This window comes from Elephas maximus, chromosome 1 (assembly GCF_024166365.1).
Source record: "Elephas maximus indicus isolate mEleMax1 chromosome 1, mEleMax1 primary haplotype, whole genome shotgun sequence".
NCBI lineage: Eukaryota > Metazoa > Chordata > Mammalia > Proboscidea > Elephantidae > Elephas > Elephas maximus.
The window spans coordinates 215,324,209-215,345,940 of record NC_064819.1 but is presented as its reverse complement, the minus strand read 5'-3'; the positions used below and the strand labels follow the sequence as shown (position 1 = coordinate 215,345,940).

The following is a 21,732-nucleotide window of genomic DNA, read 5'->3' as shown; positions in this document are numbered from 1 at the left end:
TGGCTAAGAAAGAGGTTGGTGGTTCAAACCCAGGCAGCGGCTCCACAGGAGAAAAGACCTGTTGATCACTCCCGTAAAGATTTCAGCCTAGGATACCCAATGGGGCAGTTCTACTCTGTCACAGGGTGTCACTACGAGTCAGAATTGACTCAATGGCACCTAACTACAGTCACAGGTACACTAATACACAGCCATTTAAGGAATGAATGCATGAACACACCAAAGAGCTTTTTCTTTTTGTCTATGACCACTAATGAAATATCATTCAGATCAGACAAAATCCACTGCACTAGGCTGAAACAGTGAAGAGGGACGGCCTGGATAGCATAGAAACTGCAATAACAGTAATGCCTTGACTGGGATGATTTTTAAAGAAAACTCCAAGGGGGAAATTTTTGAACAAAATAATGTGGTCTTTTTTATTTAAAAAAATCAAAAACTGAGCAGAGGATGAGTTTTCTATACCCACATGAACAATGACTTGTATCATTTTCTATATATTTTTGCAGGTGAAATATCCTAAAAAATTGCTAGCAGTTTGATTCTGTGATTGATAGATAACCTCAAATAATGAAACACATGTGTGTGGTGTGTGCTCACACTTGCCTATATCAGTATGTGGTGTGGAGGGATAGAGAGCTCCCCTGTGGAAATTAGACTTTTAACTTGAACTGAAGGGACTGGACAGGTAAGAGGGCACACGTATTCCCTGATCACCTCCAGAGAGATATGCGGGTACAAGCAGACGAGGAGAACAGCTACCTTCAGCTAAGGCTGCCCATGGCTGTGACGCCCCCAAGATCTCTGTATCCACCATCATTATGCAGCACTGTGGTTTTCACAGAGATACAAATCTGAGGCTGAGAATGGCAGGGGGAGGTGGGAGCCTATCATGGATTGAATTGTGTTCCCAAAAAATACGTGTCAGTATTGCATGGTTGCCCTTCATTTTGTGATTGTAATTTTATGTTAAAGACAATTAGGGTGGGATTTTAACACCCTTACTAAGTTCACCTCCCTGAACCAACCTAAAGGGAGTTTCCCTGGAGAGTGGCCTGCACCACCTGTTATAAGGCACAAAAGGAAAGGGAAGCAAGCGGAGAGTAAGGACCTCATAGCACCAAGAAAGCAGTACCAGGTGCAGGGCACGTCCTTTGGACCTGGGGTTCCTGACGGAGAAGCTCCTAGTCCAGGGGAAAACTGATGACAAGGACATTCCTCCAGAGCCAACAGAGAAAGCCTTCTCCTGGAGCTGATGCCCTGAATTTGGACTTCTAGCCTACTAGACTGTGAGAAAATAAATTTCTCTTTGTTAAAGACACCTACTTGCGGTATTTCTGTTATAGCAGCACTAGATGACTAAGACAGAGCCCAAGGGTAAAACCAGGAAATGTGTGCAGGGTTAAAAGGTAAAGGAGGAGCTGGGACGTCATTGGCCAAGGGGAGGCGGGAGGGAGAGAAAGGGGGGCGGGGGAGAGAGAGAGAGGGAGAGAGCGCTCTGCTCAGCTCATGGGATAGTTAGTAAAATCAATATGGAAGTGGTTTGAAGGCCAATAGAAATGATGAGTGATTTACAATCTAAATGATTAAAAAAAAAAAATGAAAAATTTAACTGCTTTAAAAGGAAAAATTATATATTGAAATGATAAAAAAATGAAATTAAGTATTTCCTTATTGATCAAACAGGACAAGGGGACTATTAACAACGTTGTGAATCTTTAGAAATTTCTACAATTATTCACATAATTGCAGCTCAGTTAAAATTATATTTATTTAAAAACCATTTACAAGCAGAACATGTCATTCTGCATAGCTGAGTTTTCCAGACAGCTACAGTTCACCGCTTTAGCCCTGTTTCTTTATGGTTACCATTTTGGACAGAAATTTACTAAAATGTAGTATAAATTCTGCCATTTCTAAAGTGATTTATACTGTCTTCAAAAAGAAATCAACCATAATTCACGGCTTCAGCTTTTCTTCTATTGTAGAAAGCCCCAAAGACAACTATGTTTTATTTTTTAATTCCATCTCCTTTTTACAATTTTCTTGCTCCTCCGTGCTGTCAGGTTCCCAAAGTCATTTCTGACCATCAGCCTTTTGCCTGCCATGTCACTTCTGTTTTACTACTTACCCATAACTCCCTGGAAAAGAAGTGAAATGAGTTACAACAGTGTCTAGAATAAGAGTGGATACCTCTGAGAGATCACCTGAGTGGCTTTCCTAAGAGTTAGGGTCTTCACTGTATTTTCTATATAATATCTCCTCCGGCTGCTCAGATCATTTTTCACTCTCTTTTACATTCTCACTAAATGAGAGAGGTCACTAAGAAGAAGGAAGGGCTGAAGTTGAGACACATGTAATGGTACACAGTGAGAGAGGTACACAGGGTGCCAGGAAAGCATGGAGGAGAGCTCGGAAAGGGAAGGGAAAGCCTCCAGGAAGATGCAAAGCCTGAGCTGAGTCTGAAAGGATGAGCAGGAGGTGACAGGTAAATGAGGCACGAGCTGGAAATCAGATAAGAAGGACCTACAGGCGGAAAAAGGACACGCACTACCTGCAGAACATCACGCAAAGTTCAGCGTCGGAATGCACAGCGAGTTTGGAGCAGACAGTGGCATGAGCTGTTGCTGGACTGGAGAGTTGAGGACAATTCATTGTGTATCTTCTATGCCAGGTGAAGGAGCTTCAATTCCATTCCAGGGTACTAGCAGGTTTTAAACCAGGGGAGCTAATACCAGTTTTGTGCTTCAGATGTATCATTCTCTTGTCTATACTGATGCAGGGATGCCAATTAAGAAAGTACTGAAATGGTCCTAATAAAAGATTGTAAGGGTCTAAAATAGGGTAGTAATATTAGTACTGGTTTAAAAATATTTTTAAAAATGCATACGACATTAAATGATAATTAGAGGAGAAAAGGAAAAAAGGAGCTGGGAGAAAAAAGGCATTAGAGAGAAAAATACAGAGAGATGTAATTTCTGGAATAGTTACTTAAAAGTTGAAAAATGGATCTATTTTGGTATGTTCTTGTGGCACAGTACACATTTGTTGTTAGGCGCCATTGAGTCAGTTCCGACCCATAGAGACCCTATAGAACAGAGCAGAACTGCCCCACAGGGTTTCCATGGAGTGAATTTGAACTGCTGATCTTTGGTTAGCAGCCTCCATACATGCTCACTAAAGAGAACTGAAAGAATCATAACACTATGCCTCCTCCTCTACCCCCTCCAGCCCTGAGTACTTTAAGTAGCATCACACGAGATAACAAATGTTCAAATGCTCTCTGCTTCTGTTAGCAGCTATAAGCAAACCATGATAACAAAAGTATAAAAGCTTAAGGACTATTTTCTTATCATACATTTTTAACAGCAGGTAGAATCAGCCAGCGTTGCAGAAAACAACATTAGGAAACGAGAGAGTAAGAAAATTACTAATACTTAAAAAAAACCCTTAAACTGGCATTACATTTTTCTTGCATTCCAAATATAACGTTTGAAAATGGGGCTTAGAAATGTCCTGAATATAACAGTAAAATAAGAACTCGAGAAGCATTATTTTTTCAAGTCTTGAACTGGGGGGAATTTATAACAAGATGATGTTTTAGTGACACATCAAAACTTTTACTGCTATAAAGAAGTTTAAACATAAAAACGTTTCCTCTATTCTTCAGAAAGTACTGAGGAAGCAAAGAGACAAAAAAAGCAGGCTTAAGATAGACTTTAAATTGGACAAGGTGAGACAAGCAATCAAACTTCTTACTTTCAAGCTTAAAAAATAAAACAAAACTGTAATAGCATCTTCTTTCTTGCTGTATTAAGTCGAAATGTTGTCTGACTTTCCAGGTCCTCTGTCATTTGAACCTTACAGAACATACAAGCTCATCATTCCACATCCCTTGTCTAGGCACAAGCCCTTGACCCCCGAACCAGGCTGTCTAGTGACTTCCCCCAGCACTCAGCTGCCCTCCTCAGTACGGTGATGCTGCTGCTGATGGTCCTGTCCTTCTACCTGGTCATCCCTCTGCTCTGAACCTAATCACTCCCTACTTAGACCCCAAAGACTAGCTTAGGAGCTACGCTCTCTATCCTGACTCAAAATCTTTCTCTCCTTGAATGCTAAAGCTTAGAATTCGTATGACACAACTTAGCTGAGTATGTATAGTTTTATATTGTTTGCTTTTCTCATCCCTATGCACTAGTTTTGTTTCCCTAATTAAATGGAAACCTTCTCAGGAGTATGTGTCTTATACTTCTTTACCCTGACGGCACTCAGCCTATGCAGCCATTCAACAACTACATAGTAAATACCTGCTATATTTTTTTATATACCAGAAAGTATTCTAGATGTTACAAAATACAGCAGTAAAGAAAATGAACAAAATCTCATTTTCATGAGGCTTACATTCTGATGGGACAAGGAACAAAGTAAAATACATAGGTAAAACATATAGCATGATGGATAATAAAGGCTTGGAAAGGTAGACAAAGAAGACAGGGAGTGGGGAATGCTGGGAGAGGATGCTTACCTGAGAGATGACATGTGAATAAAGACCTGTAGGATGGGAGGAAAAGTGCCATGCAGTATCTGGAGGAAGAGCATTCCAGGCAGATGGAAGAGCAAGTACAATGGCCTACAGATGGCTGGCATGTGCAAGAAATAGCAAAAGGCCAGTGTGGCAGGAGCAGAGTTAATGTCAGGGAAAGCAACAGGAGACAAGGTCAGACAAGGGTGTGGATGGTACAGAGCCTTCAGCCATCATAAGGATCTGACCTCCTGAATGAGAGGAGGTGTCCTGCGAAGTTTGGAACAGAAAAGTGACACGATACGACTTCCATTTTAAAATGATCATTATGGCTGCCACGTTGGAAACACCTTAGGAGACTGAGCAAGTACAGAACAGAGAAATCAGTGCAAGGCACCTGCAACAATCCACCTGAGAACTGTTTGCAGCTTGGTGCAGGGAGGTTGTGGTGGAAGTGATGATAACTAATCATATTCTGGATATATCTTAAACGTAGTGATAACAGGATTTGCTAATGGAATGAATTTGGGCAATAAAAGATGAAAGGGCCCAATAGTGGCCCCAAGGATTTTGGCCTGAGTAACTAGAAGCATTGAGTTACATAAAGCAAGATGCAAAGACTTGCCGGAGGAATAGATTCAGGATGGCACAGGAGGGCAGGAGTTTGTTTATGGATATTGAAGAGGAACTCAATAAATGTAGATGATTTATTCTAGAAATTTTGTGTTTACTTCCATTTTATCCTAAAAATCCATAATCCAGTCATCCATTTCTATATTATAGCAGTTTTTCTCACCTAGAGGCATGCTTTATGGACTCAAGACAGGTGAGGAAAAGTGAATTCCAGTGAGTTTAACTCTTCCAAAGGACTCTCTATAATTTGGGTTCATTTTATTTCAAAATCTGACTGAGGAGAGGGTAACTGTTAATCACCTAGATCACTAAAATTTCCTTGTAGTAGATTATATGTAAAGTCAGAATAAAGGATAGTATAATTTCTTATATGACTCATTTATACAGTCACTTATTTGTCATCAAACTGATACATACAAGGCATGACACACTGTATGGGATACAAAATCATCAAATTCCTCAATTCAGGGCAAGTAAGAAAATTTAACATCTGAAAACAAATTAGCATGTGAAGGAAGAATACTTAGGTATCAAAAAGGAAGCAAGCAAGTTACTTCCTCCCTGTGAACCTCAGTTTAGTAACCTGTAAAATGGGAGGTTTGGCCCAGGTTATCTCTAAGGCTTTTATCCATTCTTATATCTTAAGGACATAAGCAGGCCTTAAAATTCAATGAAATTTCAAAAGATGGCAGAAGACAATGTAGCACTTCCATGACAAGACAGTTCTAAGATCATTCACTGAAATAGGTATTATGGCTTGGTTATAAAGCAGTTGCCACCAAGGTGATTCAGACTCATGATGACACCATGTCTGTCAGAGTAGAGCTGTGCTCCATAGAGTTTTCAATGGGTAGCTTTTTAAAAGTAGAGGACCAGGCCCTTCTTCAGAGGTGCCCATGGTTGGACTCAAAACTTCAACCTTTTGGTTGGCTGCTAAGAGCAATGACAGTGTGCACTACCCAGTGTCTCCCTGAAAATGGTAGTAGGAACGCAGGCTGAAAAATCAGGAGGGCTTGATTACAAAGATATTTAAACATCATGCTAAAGTCAAGAATTTTTTCAGTATGCAATCTGTACAGATGTCAATCAAATCAACACAATCTATTAATGCAATCTAATCCACTTCTCTGACATCAACTAAATTGAAGGAATTCAGTTCCTATTCAAATCTAACCAATTCTGTTCCTACCTGCACATGCAGTACTTCTTCCTCTGACCCTAACCACTTGGAGTTAGATCAGATCTCACAAGTTAATGAACACAGTCCCCCAGACGGCCAAGTCAGCCCAAGATCTCAGACACCAGCCGCAAGCTTGGGGGTCCCCAGGTCCTCCTTACATCTGACCTGCTGGCCACAAACCTGGGGGTTCTCTCTATACCCTCGGGATGCCAGTTGTAACCTCGGGAGTCCTCAAGTCCCTGCACTTCTGACCTGCTGGCTTCCACTACTCCCTCGGGTTCAAAAACTCAGTAGAACAACTCACAGAACTCATGGAAAGTGCTATACTTATGACTGCAGTTTTATTATGGCAAAAGGGAAGCAAATGAAGTGAGACCTGGGAGGGTTCCCAGCATGAAGCTTCCATGTTCAAAAATGGGACATGCTACCCCTTCAATGTGCATCATTATCTTTCACCAACCAGAAAGTCCATGAAGCTTCCCTGTCCACAGCCTTTACTGGGGCCTCATTATCTAGGCATGACTGATTGAATCAGCTGAAGTCAGCTGCTATCACAGGTGGTCTTTCTGGTCTGGCCAACCACCACCCAAGAGGCACCTCATTAGCACAACTTGCTAGGTTAGGTGTAGTCTAGAACCCTCCTCAAACACACTTCAATCACTGAGGAAGCCCCACGGTTTTAGAGATTATTTCTTAAGAACCAAGGACAAAAACCAAATTCTTTAGGTAAAGTTAACCCCACGGCAAAGGAGTCACTGAAGGTGTTTGGTCTAGGGAGGGCATGAATATGATTCTATGATAACATTAGTTCACCAGAAATAATCTAAACTGGACAAGAGACAGTCTATGAACATATACTATGTATTTCACACAGGGGACAGAACAATGAATGAGACAGGGGCTACCAAAAGCAGCAGTAACTCTGCCTAAAGTTATTCCATAAGCCTATATCAAAGATTCTGAGACTCTGGAATTCAGTGGTTGTGTGTGTGTATGCGTGTGTGTGTGACAGAGAGACAGAGACAGAGAGAGACAGAAATAACAATTATGAGTGATTTTCAGGCTGTGGGTGTGATGAAAGGTAGAAGACTCAACAATGACAGTTTCTCAGTAAGGTAACTGAAAAGACACACAGATATAGGAGAGAGATATACCGCCGATTTTAGGATTAAATGAAAATAAACCCCAAATTTTTTGAATGAGTCAACAAACATTTATGGAGCTCCTGAGCCCTGGTGGTGCAGTGGTTTAAGCATTTGGCTGCTTACCAAAAGGTCAGCTGTTTGAGTCTACCAGCTGCTTCTTGGAAACCCTATGGGGCAGTTCTACCCTGTCCTATAGGGTTGCTGTGAGTTGCAATTGACTGGGTGGCAATGAGTTTTGTTTTTGTTTTTCCTATATCTGAAGAAGCACTGGTGGCACAGTGGTAAAGCACTTGGCTGCCAACTGAAAGGTCAGCAGTTCAAATCCACCAGCTTGCCTGCAGGAGAGATGTGGCAGTCTGATTCCGTAAAGATTTACAGCCTTGGAAACCCCACTGAGGCAGTTCTACTTTGTCCTATAGGGTTGCTTCGAGTCAGAACAGACTCAGTGGCAATGGGTTTAGTTTGGTTTGGTTTTCTCCTATATCTATCTCAGTACGGTAACTGATACCCCAAGCAGAAGAGAAACCAATGAATGGCAAGATGCTGTAAAAGGCAGTTAAGTGTGTCTGTGTGCGTGTGTGTGTGTGTGTGTGTTGCACACATATACACATATAAAACTAGGTTCAAAAAGTTCAAGAAATTCATGGCCTCTCTGAGAAATATATCCAGACTGGAGAAGAGTTACCCTGAAAAAGGCTGAGTAAGACAGTGGCTACCTGTCCAAATATATGATCCATTTCCAGTTCTAGTCAGAGAAAGCATTTTCCAACTGCAGTTCCCTTACAAGTAATCAATGCTCACGAATTGCACTGCCAGACACAGCACAGGGCAGTCTTTTGGTTCTGCTTAACAATGTGAAGTGAATGATGGAAACATTTTTGAATGGCATGTTTATTTTTTAAAATGCATTAGATTTTACTTTCAACAGTGAGAAATCACAATAAAGACAGGTTGGTCCCCAAATTCACTGCAAATTTTCTCTTAAATTTACTATGCGATATATGGCTATTTGCCAATAAGATAGTTAAAGTTTCCATTTTAAACCAAAGTACATAAATGCTATTAGTTGCTGTTTTAAAATTGAACAAATCCTGCTTGGTTGTAAACAAAAGCACTTTGATGTCTTACTTTAAAAAGTGATCTTGAAAAAAGAGAAGTTTAAAAAAATCTTTATAGATATTTACATATTTTAAGTTTTACTACTGTATTTTTAATACCATTCTTTTACTTGCAATTACTTATGATGTAATTTGTTTAAAAATAAGAAATGTACATTTTTATTTTTTAAAAAAATTGTAGTTACACTATGCTTTCTATATAAACCATTTTTTCTGTACTTAATGTCTTTTAAAAATAACAGCACTGAAGTATATAGAAATTTCATTCTTTTAATTTAGGAACCTAGATACTTATTAAATAATAACATGTATGTTAAAATAATACTTAGAAAACAATTTTAAATATCAGATCCTGAAATGCTGTAAGGAAATGTGTCTTTTTGTTTCCTAACGTGATTTTTAAGGTATACCAAAGAAACCAGTCTCACCTGTTTTTGATTGTAAGTTTCTTCTGGGTTCTTCAGGGGCCTCAATTGGCTGATCAGCAAGGAACACTCGAGCTTGGTCTACAGCATTCAGCACAGAATATTCTTTCTCCTTTAATTCACGCCTCAGTGCCTTTGAAAAGAGAAGCAAAAGTTGAATTTGTAACCTAAAGTGTTCACTAGATAATGGAACATCTTCAATTACACCACCTCTGACCACACTTGTCAAAGGAATGACTAACAACCAGCATATAAACTAGACTGTAAGTAAAAAATGTAAATTTTACAGATTAGAATGATGAAAAACATGAGTCTAAGCAAAAAAAGATCATTTCTGTAGAACTTAAATACGAAAACAGAAATAGCTTTAAAATATTCACGTAAGGGAAGTTATTAAAGTGTATTTGAACTTACATGAAATGTACTTTAGGGTTTTCGCTACTGTGAGATTGTTAAATTTAATAGTCTGTTCAAAGATACTTTTTTTCTATTAAGATTGATTGACAAAAAAATTACATCCAATGGTACAGAAGAAGGCAATCTCACAAGTGATAATGAGATCCTCTGAAGTGTTTTACATTCTTTAAAGTACATTAAGGAAAAAAAAAATTAAGAGATAGAAACAAATTAAAGTATGTGAAATCAAAACTAAACCAAAGAGAACACATAAAAGACAGTCTCCAATTATCTTAAAATATGTTCCATCTCTCATGCTGAGGCAATTACTATTTGTCCTTTGTGAGGTTTTTCATGCAAATCTATGAACCTCAGAACGGTGTTTTTTTTAGCACTTTTGTTCTTTTAAGTAGGGTTAAACTTTCACTCCTGCCCTATAAAATCTTTGGTGATTAAGACTCTAATTGACCAGAGTTAAAAAAAGGAAAAAAAAAAAAAATTCAGTGACTGTTGCAAGAGTAAATGAAGACTTTTCTCACGTGTTATTTTAATGCTTTAGCTAAATCAAAATCGTTAACTTTGTTGGCCTCTTAAAATTATACATATAAAACACCTACTGACTCCAATATTTTACTTTTGGTGCAGTTCTCTAGCAAGGTATTATGAAAACTCAGCTTTTATTTTCTAAAATAAATATGCACTCTTATAGCATTTTATAATCAACAAAATCTTTTTTTCTAAATATAACTTTTTTTTTTAATAGCATCTGTCACAACTACGTTGGGATGATAGAGTATTTGCTGGCTAAATTCTCATTCCCAATAGTAGATAATAAGTAAAAATTTTAAAAATCTAGAAATACAAGAATAATCGTGTTAAGTAAAAACAGACAGGTAAACGGTTAACATGCTCAGCTGCTAATCCAAGGTTAGAGGTTCAAGTCTACCCAGAAGACCTGGCAATCTACTTCTGAAAAATCAGCCACTGAAAACCTTATGGAGGGAGCACAGTTCTACTGTGATATACATGGAGTTGCCATAACTCTGAGTCAATTCGACAGCGACTGGTTTTTTGGTTTTATGGTGCTAAACACAATAAAACACTGGTAATGAAGCTGAAAGAGACCATTACGGATGGTGAGAGGGGAAAGGGGCTGGCAAGGAGTAGTGAGAGAGTAAATGTTGGTTTGTTTGTGTGCGTGTGTGTGTGTGTGTGTGTGTGTGACAAGCATTATAAAAAGGTTTGACTTACGAACTAAGTACAATTATTAGTTTGAGAAAAATTTAAATTAAAAGAATAAAAGTGAACAAAATAACACCAATCCACAATTGATATACAGTGATAAAGTATAGGGTATGGGATGAAATAAAACTGTCTCTAAAATCTAGATACGTTTATGTGTCCTTGCAACCATCTATATAACCAAAGACAAGCACAAGTCAGCAAAATTCCCAGATCGGTTATTACCCATGATCATGAAATGACTATGTTGAGGCGAAAAGCAACAAAACTCCTACCACATCTATTTTAAAAAATCAGCTTTTGGGGGTCAGGGAGTGTAAGTTAATAGAAGCATAACAACTAGAGCAGAAATAATGGGAATGCTGACAAAATGTGAAGCATGTAATCATCATTGATCATTATGTCTAGACACTGTGGAATGGGAGCAGATTCTTCTGTGTACATTTTCACCAAAAAGAAATGAAAAAAAGAAACAACAACTTTAGAAGAAATTCCGGGAAAATAAAATTATTTTCTGACATTTAAAACTTTTGATATATGGAAATAGCAGATACACACCAAAAAAAATGGGGAAACACATTTCTAATCTAGAAATACATATATGCATTTATAGGTTGTGAGCCAATTCTTCTTCTGACTTAGATAGTTGTTGTTAGAACGAGAAGCTCCAGAGGAATCAAAATACTTCTTGGGTTTACTTGAAAACCATCTGGAAATGTAAAGGAATGATATGAGAAATCAGGTTGCTTAAAAGACAGCAGAGAAAAAGAGTGGGTATGGTAATAGAACTATTTTTTAAAATTTTAGTGGTCAGTAAGATGTATCACCAAACCCCAAATCTAACCAGTAAATATGGGAGATGAAAAGATTCTTACAATGATGTGCAAGGGCTGTGCTAGATTTCTTCTTTTTGAAAGAAAACTGCCAGGAATGTACCTATTAAATGCAAGCCACTGCAGAGAAGGTGAAGGAGCTAAAAGAATACCTCCGCACTCTGGTTTACTAAATAGAACGAAGAATTCACAGACAATATTTAGAGACTTAGCACAGAAGAGAAACCAGGAAATACCAAAAGGAGGGGATGTGGAAGGAGACTAAAAACTGAGACAAGAAGGCAGAATATAAAGGAATGTGATGCAGAGAAGAGAAGCAGCAGCACTAACCAAAAAACCCACTGCTGTTGAGTCGATTCCGACTCATGGTAAAAAGGACAAAGCAGAACTGCCCCATAGAGTTTCCAAGGAGTGCCTGGTGGATTCGAACTGCTAACCTTTTGGTTAGCAGCCGTGCCAGTGCTTTGGTTAAGCACTGTGCCACCCGGGTTTCCTCAGCAGCAATGGTCCCCTAGAAATATAAAATGAGGTTGGGGCATATACTTCAGTGAGGGTGAATCCAGCTCTTATGACAGAGAAAGAGGGTAACTTAGGTATTATCTTGGTATTACTTTTAGAATTTCAAAATCCAAATTTACATTTGTCTACAGAAAAGATACATGGGGGAAAAATAACCTCTCGATTTCCTTAATGGCTGAAATTTTATCAATTTTGCACTGTATCGAGGTGAGCAGAACCTGTGTTTGTGCGTGCACGTGCGCAAGAGAGACAGAGAGAGACAGAAAACGAGCTGGCATGCTTGCCCAAGTTCCTGCAAACATGAGCTTGAGGAAGGAGGGGGGAAAGAAGAGAAAGAAAGAAGGAGGGTGAAGGGAAAAGGAAAGTGAAACAAGGGAAAAAGGGTAATACACGGGGAGCAGTGAGAAAAAAAGGTCCCATCAATGGAACTGAAGAGAACTCCCATACTAATGACTTTGAAGAAGGTGCTCTTAATGTCCCTAGGGGGAAATCCGTGTTGGTAGATCCATGTTGGAAGAGAGGTATTGAAACAGAGAGACTCAACACGGTTCAAAGTAGGGTACGTTGTCTTTATTGAGTATATTTCTGGAATGTGACAGAAGGACTGTCAGGCTTTTCTGACCCACTAACTACTGCCCAATTCTTGCTAAAGACATATAAACTAGTATTTTGGTGGCGATGAAATACTCTGGGCAGAGTTGGCATCTAAACAATTCTAAACAATTCAACTTTGGAGAGAGGACAACATGCAGATTATGTCAAAAAAGCGTTCAGGAAATGGTACTATGAGCTATGATATTAAATAAGAGGCTATTTGACTACAGAATGTATCTCATAATGTTGGGGCCAATGCTTAAGGAAAGCTAACCTAATTATAAGGGATTCAATCAAAACATTAGGTGGGAGGCAACATCCAGACCTTTCATACTGTTTATTGTTAAGAGCAGTCAGATTAGATACCTCCATAACCCAACTTCACCATTAGACGGTCCCTAAACCAAAAACAAACAAAAACCCCATTGCCAACGAATCGATTCCGATTCATAGCAACCCTGTAGAACAGAGGAGAACTGCCCTATAGGGTTTCCAAGGAGTGGCTGGTGGTTTCAAACTGGTTTTGAACAACCTTTTAGTTACCAGCCAAGCTGTTAACCACTGCACCACCAGGGCTCCAGATGGCCCCTAGGATACCTTAAACTCAAAGATGCACAGAGTCAGGAAATAACACCATTAATTTAATCATGTTCCCAGTTCTGTGGTTAATAACAACAAATTAACACCTACAGATGAACTTTCCTTATTATTCTACTGATCCTGGGATGGAAGCTCTGAAATGCTTCCCAGTGGAGGTAATGCCCAAATTGAGACCTGCAGAGAGAAAAGGGTACTCCTAACAGAGGAAACTAATTACTAGCAGAAGAACAAGAGAATATCACAGTATGTGCACTCGGGGAACTACAGATATTAAGACCTGATAGAGCAGAAAGAGCAGCAGCAAAGGCTGAAAAGGTGGGCACAGGTCAGATGACAACGACCACTGTATGATGTTCTAAGCACCAAGAGTTAACCAATGATAGGTCATGGGAAGCAAGTGAAGAGCTAGACAATGGCGGGGGGCGGGGGGAGAGGGCAGGGGAGAGCTGTTTGTCAGATTTACATCTTTGTTTTTCATAATTTCATTGTCAGGTCTCCTAGATTCATAGAAGGCAAGTCTGAGCTGATAAAGCCCCATAGAACTAGTGAATCTCTCTCTTTTTTTTTTTTTTTTTTGACCACATTAAACTCAAGCATTTTGTTAAAAAATCCTCTACGTACAGGGTGCTGGTTGGGGAATGTCTCATGAATTCCTTTGATATACCAATTTAAGGAAGGCTAGGAGGCAAGTGTGAGCAACAGGAACCATGCCAAGTGAGTAAATATAGAGGCATCTGGCCCTAATGCCAATCATGCGTCTAATAATATCTGTTCATACTCCATTCTGCAAATTTGATTTTATCAATTTGTCCTGTCTCAATTATATTTAATTGCATGTCAGAAATGAATTTAACTTTCAACATTGTTACATACATAATCATTTCACCACCCTTTACCTCTCAATTAAACATAAAAGAGATCCAGTGTTTCCTAAGCACCTGGTAAACATTAATGATGAGACAAACTCCAACAGAGTTGTTTAGTATACAGAGCTATAAAGCAGCGCTTAGCTTTAGGTTCTAACATCACATGACTTATATATGGGCTGCCTTAAAAGAGCATAATCTAATCTAATTGGAATTTTTCTCTTTTAATCACTTCATATTTTCATTCAAAACAATTCTGTTCCAAGACATTAACAAGTACTGGCCAGGATGTGAAGAAACTAGAGGCCTCATACATCACTGGTGGGAATGTGAGATGGTGAGGCCACCTTGAGAAACACTTTAGCAGTTAAATGTTAAACAGAGTTACCATATGACCCAGTAATTCAACTCCTACGTACATACCCAAGAAAAATGAAAATGTAAGTCCATACAAACACCTGTACACAAATGTTTAGTAGCATTATTTATAATAGCTAAAAAGTGTAAACAACCCAAGTGTCCATTAACAGATTAATGGATAAACAAAATGTGATATACACATACAATGGAATATTACTAATCTATAAAAAGGAATTAAGCTCTGATATATGCTAAAACACAGATGAATCTTGGCAACATTATGCTTAGTAAAAGAAGTCAGACACAAAAGACCACATATTGTAAGACGCATTTATATATGAAATGCCCAGAATAGGTAAACCCATAGAGACAGAAAGTAGATTAGCAGTTGCCAAGGGACGGGGGAAGGGGGAAATAGGCAGCGACTGCTAACGGGTTTCTTTCTGGGGTGATAAAAATGTTTTGGAATTAGGAAGTAGTGATGGCTGCATGATTCTGTGAATATACTAAAAACCATGAATTTTATACTTGAAGAGGGTGAATTTTATGGTGTGTGAATTATATCTCAAAGTTGTTAAGAAAAGTAAAATAAAATTCTCTAATCTGTTTACTTCCTAGTCTCTAACCACCCCAATCTTCAAAGTAATTGCTCATCCTCCATATTTAGTATGTTCAATAACAAGGTGGTTGCTCCCACCTTAGTGTTTCCAGACTGCTTCCTAGTCCTCTAACACAGCCCAGTCTGATATATAGCGACCATGCATCTGTTGACTCCAGTACAGGCTGTGAGTTCTTCCAGGCTAGGGCTCAGGTCTTACTCACTGGAAATCCTCCTCAGTGCCTGCCCGGGTAGATATGGAAAGCACTCAAGAAATGCTTGGGGGAACAAATGCATAAATGAAGGAGTCATTTTAGAATCAAATACTATGTAGGATTCCAAAATATGGCAGAGCAAACGATAACAAAGTCCCTAAGAGCTGATGATCCTAAATTTAAAGAATCAGTGGGTTCTAGATAGTTTCTGATTATTGAACTCTCCACTTTGCAAATTATCAGAACAATTTTTTCATGTAAATTTAGTTTTCTCCTATAACGTAACTAGTAAGTACTAAGTACTTCACTCCACTTAACAAAAATGCTCTTTTCTCTTCCTAGATAAAGAAGACACTGATCTCACTGAAAGAGATGGTATGGGCTCACTTTGTTACCCTCTACTTTCTACATCCTAACCCTAGATATAACTCCATAGGGTATAGTTTCAAAGCTACTGCCAGTCATTAGAGTTGAAAGCTGTATCAAACCCATCTAAAACTTAGTAGCTTAAAACAGCAACAATTTATTTCTCATGATTCTGTGGGTTGGAAAGCTAATCAATTCTTCTGTCAGTGCTGCCTGGGATTACTCATACGCTGTAGTCATTTGTGATTTGAATGGGGATGGATGTCCAACTGACCTCACCCACACATCTGGCAATTATTGCTAGCTATTGACTCGAATTTTTTTTATTGGCTTTTTTAAAATTTTTTTCATTGGCTTGGGCGCTTTGGTTTTCCTCTATGTGGTCTCCCATTGCCCAGGAGGCTGGACTGGGCATCTTCAAAGTATGGTGATCAGTGTTCCCAAAGGGCAGGAGAGAAAACCACAAGTCTTTTAAGGCACAGACTAGAACAGCTCTGTCCAATAGAACTTCCTGTAATGATGGAACTGTTCTGTAACTATGCTATCCAATATAGTAAGCACTGGCTGAGGGAGGCTACTGAGCACTTGAAATGTGGCTAGTGCAACTGAAGAACTGAATTTTAAATTTCATTTAATTTTCATTGACTTAAATTTAAATATGAATAGTCACATGTGGCTAGCTGCTACCATATTAGACATTAAAGCTTTAGACTTTGCACACTGCTTCTGCCACATTCTATTGTTCAAAGCAGGTCATGAGACCTGCACAGATTCAAGAGAGTGGAGAAAAATACATCATCTCTTGATGGGAGGAGCAGTAATACCCCTCTGCAAAGAGCTTGGGTACAGGGAGATATGATTTGTTGTTATAACAATCTATCACACAAGGGAAGGGGCAAAGGAACAGCAGGGTTGGGGGTGGGCTTGATAATCTTTATACAGAGTGGTCAGGGAAGGCATCTCAAAGACAGTGATATTCGAACACAGATCTGAAGGAAGTGAAGAAACAAACCATGAGAATATCTGGCAAAAGAACAATCTAGGTGGAGGTAACTAAGAGTGCAAAAGTGGCTGAGGCAGTAACATGCTCCACAGTTCAAGAAACAGTGAGCAGGCAGGTGTTGCCTGACTTGAGTGAGCAAGGGACAGGGGTGACTGCTTCTGTAAAAATAATTTATGTCATGCAAATGGTGGGGGGGATCTCAGTGGTTGATAGGAAGGTACCTAGAAACCACACGCTTCCTCATACACAGACATCTGGCTACCTCATTGACTCAAGGCTTGGCCTTTGACCTGGAAGTGCTCTTGTGTGGAAATCTGTCACAAAGCTTACGCATTTTCAATTTTCATACGTAAGTGGAAAGACCTTCAATTTCTATCCCAGACAAACGTGTGAAATGAGGCTCTGACCTACCAATAGGAGATCAGTAGCAGTTTTGACAAGGAAGGAGGGCAAATTAATTTCTAAAAGAAAAATGAAATTGTATCTTAAAAGTTTCAAGCCCCAGACACCTCAAGAGTTAAGAATAATAAATGGTGAGCACAATGGTCATCCCATGTCCAGAAGAAAAAGCTGAATTTTTCTCCCATCTTAATGGGGTATAGGAGGAGTTCCTGGGCGATGTAAACGGCTAACTCGCTCAGCAGCTAACCACAACGTTAGAGGCTCAAGTCCATCCAAAAGTACCTCAGAAGAAAGGCCTGTCAATCTACTTCCAAAAAATCAGCCATTGAAAACCCTACGGAGCACTGTTCTACTCTGACACGCAAGTTACCATGAGTTGGAATTAACTCGATGGCAACTTTTTTTTTTTTTTTTTATGTGCCATGTTGTTGTTGTGTGGTCCAGTTGATTCTGACTTCTAACGACCATACGGGACAGAGTAGAGCTGCCCCACAGGGTTTCCTAGGCTGTAATCTTTAAAGGAAAAAAAAAAATCACCAGGTCTTTTCTTCGTCAGAGTAGCTGGTGGGTTCAAACTGCTAACATCTCAGTTAGCAGCTGAGTGCTTTAACCCCTGTGCCACCAGGGCTCCTTTAATGTGGCACAGAAGTATATATTTTCCAACAAAGATTTCTACCAAAATAAAAAATTTAAAGCGTATTAAATTCATACAATACATAAAGAAATATACAAAGCACGTGAGAAAACAGTTAATGAGCCATGGTCCCAACCATTAAGGAACTTTACAGTCTAAAGGGGAGGAAAATATTGCATAGCTTGCCACGATGTTCGTTCAGAGTGTGGTAAGCTCCACAAATCTTTAAGAGAGCACAAATGGGGCACTAAGGAAATACACAGAGGAGGTGGAGGTGATTTCAGGCAACCTTCCCAAAAACACGTGAACTGTGTGTTGAAAAGTAAATTGGAATTAGATTACAGGCAATTAGGGAAAAGACAGTTCAAAAAAACAGAATAAACAAAAGCAAGGCAATCTAGTTTCTCCTTGTTTTCCCTGTTAAATAGCTAGCCAGCCTCAGATTTAAATCCCTGTGAAAACCACACTGCTGCATAACGACGGTGGATATGAGAGGCCTCTGGGGCTTCACAGCCATGGGCAGCCTTAGCTGAAGCCAGCTGTTCTCCTTGCCCACTTCAACCCCAAATCTCTCTGGAGGTGGTCAGGGAATACACATACCCTCTCACCTGCCTGATCCCTTCAGTTCAAGTCAAAAAAATCTAATTTGCACGGGGGAGTTGTAGACTATGTATCTCTCCCCACATCACACACAGATACAGGCGAGCATGCACACACACCATACACACACACTTTTCATTTAAACTAAATGAAGCCCTGGAATGTCAGATTAATGAAGACCTGATTCGAAATATCAGAATGTAGCTAACAAAATTACACGGTTTTCATTCTTGACAAAATTTCTAAGAGCCAACATCCCTTTTATTAGGGACCACCCTGTCTCCCACCCCACCTCTCTGACTCTCACACTCAGGGAGCTCTTTGGTAGCTACTGGTGTTCTGATGAGTGCTCAGCAGCAGGCTAAACCGCTCCTTATCCAACTTAACACGCCTAAGGAGACATTCTCAATTATCTTCCTTTAATGGGCTGGGAACATCTCTCCTGCCTGCTATAACTTAGTGGGAAGGGCTGGGGATTAAGGGATAAGAAGGTGTAAAGTGACGGCCTGGCTTAGCTCAGAAATACTACCAAGTCAATCAGCGGCTCTTCATTTTTATGATGAACGTGGCATTAGCTCGCTGTAACAGCTGAGTTGCTGCCAAGCAGACAGCAGTAATATCAGTTGTTCCAGGCATCACTGATGTGTACTGGATGCTGCTGTCTCTTAAAAAGACAACAGGATCTGAGAGAAGCTGGGAGAAGGGGGGCGGGAGAGGGGCCCTCACTATCTCTTTCTGTCCTAAACTGGCAACCTGCCATGTTGGACTCAGACAAGCAGAGAAGAAACGCAAACTTGTGGGTGTATACGAAATCCTGTGTGTTATTCTTAGCTCCTTTTCTTCAATAAGAACTCTCTCCTTCCTTTTTTTCAATTTAAAGCCATCATCCAAACTGTCTGTGTATCAAGCACTGAAGTTTGCTGGGATACACTTCTCCTAAAATTTTCTAAATTGTTATACTAAAATTATAGATAAAGCAGATCCCGTCACTCTTCTGCTTAAAACACTCTAATGGCTTCCTGCTGCAATTAGAATAAAATCTGAACTTTGGACCAAGATCTGGACCCTCCCTGCTCCTCGATCTCACCTCCTAAGCCATCCTCTAATTTCTAGCCTCACTGCCCTTATTTCTGTTCCTAGAAAATGCCAAGCTCTTCCCCTCCTCAAGGTCTTGCAATGTGCAAGGCTTTTACTTCAAATCTTCAATATCTGGCACCTTCTCATTATTTAGGTCTCAGTACTAGGTACATCTGTTGGGTAAATGAATGAAGAAATGAATACATTAACATGAAGAAGAATGGGGGACTTCTGAAGTCTTAGAACACAATCAAGAAAAAAAAACTCCCAGGAAATGGGAGCAGCTCATCCAAAGCAGTAGGGGGGGAGCAGTCATCTCCTTTTTGTTGTTGTAAGCTGCTGTCGAGTCACCTCTACCTCACGGTGACCTTATGTACAGCAGAATCAAGTGCTGCCTGGTCCTGTGTCATCCTCACAATTGCCAGCACAGTTGGTCCATCATTGTGTCTATTGTGCCAATCCACGTCACCAGGGGTCTCCTACGCCCCTTACTGGCATTCTACTTCACCAAACATGATGTCCTCCTCTAGTGACTGAGACCTCTTGATGACATGTCCAAAGTAAGCAAAGGAACAATGCTCTGTTGCGATCCATAAGGTTTTCCTTGGCTGATTTTTAAAAGCAGATCACCAAGCCTTTCTTTATATCTGTCTTCATTTGGAGTCTGTGCTGACATCTGTCCGCCATGGGTGATGTCGCTGGTTTGAGAAATACTAGTGGCATAGCTTCCAGCATCACAGTAACACATTAGCCACCACAGTACAAACTGACAGAAGGTAGTGGGTCATCTATTTACAGCCTTTTGCAGAAAATGTTCTCTCTCAAGATACACTATCTCTGTGGTTTCGTAGCAATCTCACTGACCCTCACTGGTAAAACTAAAACAAATTCTCAGAGTCACTCTTACTGATCAATTAGGGACCCAGATCCAAAGCCACCTCATCAGCAGCATAAACCTCACCTGGCTTCCCAACAGAGAGCCCTTTCTCCACTGTGCTCCCCCAGTGCTTGGCTTCCTTACTGCTTGGAGCACTGACCCCACTCTCCTGCCTGGCCTCTTGCACCACACCTCAGTGAGAGCTCACTTCTGGGACCCAGGCACAGTGGAAACTCAATGAATTTTTTTAACAAATAAATGAGACTGAAAAACTTGTTTTATGGCATAGTAAAAGCAGATTAAAATTTGCAGCCCAAAGACCTATGTTACAGACCCAGTGTTGCCATTGAGCCATTGGGTCTGTCCCTTCACCTCTTTTTCATCCTATTAACTTACAGGTGACATAGTGAATGAGAGCATATTTTGAATCATTCCATGCTATAGAATAACTAGTTTTTATTAAGGTGAACCTAATCTAAAGTCTTACCATCATTCTCAGCTCTTTTCCGAAACAGATTTCTTTCCTTAACCTCCACTCACTGTGGCTCAGAGAAGAAAATTCTAGCCATTGTATCTACATCTGTGGATGCTAAATGCTATTATTCAACCCTCCATTAGCAAGATCAACCAAAGTTAAATAATTTAACTCTTTTAAAGGATAAATTATTTCATTCTGAGAAAAATGGAACTATGTAAATTTTTAAGATTAAGCCAAAAGGTTTGGTAAGCAGAAAACTGTGTTGCAAGACCCACATCACTTAGGATTCTTAGAAAGTAAACAAATAAATGTAGTGTCTTCTTGTGAACCAATTTGTTCCAGAATAAAAGAGCTAACCTCTGCGGTGGCAAAAGTGGTTAACCTGATCGCATCACTTACACTAATCTGATATAAATATAAAACTTTTCAACTGATTCCTCCAACAAATAAAATGGACAATTTTTTCCATTTTCTACTTTTAGTCTGGGCATGACTAAATGAAACACATTCAACAAATTCTCATCTTCCTTCTCTTCAGGAGAGAAACTTGAGTCGAAGTTCTGACCTTCTAAAACTGCTTTCTAAATTCCCATACTGACGTGGAATACCAGCATTTTTTTTTTTAATAATTTTTATTGTGCTTTAAGTGAATGTTTACAAATCAAGTCAGTCTGTCACATATAACCTTATATACACCTTACTCCATACTCCCACTTACTCTCCCCTGAATAAGTCAGCCTGCTCCCTCCTTCCAGTCTCTCCTTTCGTGACGATTTTGCCAGTTTCTAACCCTCTCTTTTTTTTAACCCTCTCTACCTTCCTTCCTATCTCCCCTGCAAACAGGAGATGCCAGCACAGTCTCAAGTGTCCACCTGATACAAGTAGCTCACTCTTCATCAGCATCTCTCTTCAACCCATTGTCCAGTCCCTTCCCTGTCTGATGAGTTGTCTTCGGGAATGGCTCTTGTCCTGGGCCAACAGGAGGTTTGGGGACCATGACCGCCGGGATTCCTCTAGTCTCAGTCAGACCATTAAGTCTGGTCTTTTTA

General features: G+C 39.7%; 1 protein-coding gene across 11 annotated transcripts in view; it reads right to left on the bottom strand.

The window, feature by feature from the left end:
• The window catches only part of UTRN (utrophin), a 610,574-nt gene that overhangs the window by 133,555 nt on the left and 455,287 nt on the right, over positions 1 to 21,732 (bottom strand). For all 11 annotated transcript variants that reach the window (XM_049902936.1, XM_049902887.1, XM_049902897.1 and 8 more), the window contains one exon: positions 9,027 to 9,156. In XM_049902936.1, the coding sequence (XP_049758893.1) occupies positions 9,027 to 9,156 (130 nt within the window). The remainder of the gene's footprint in view (positions 1 to 9,026; positions 9,157 to 21,732) is intronic.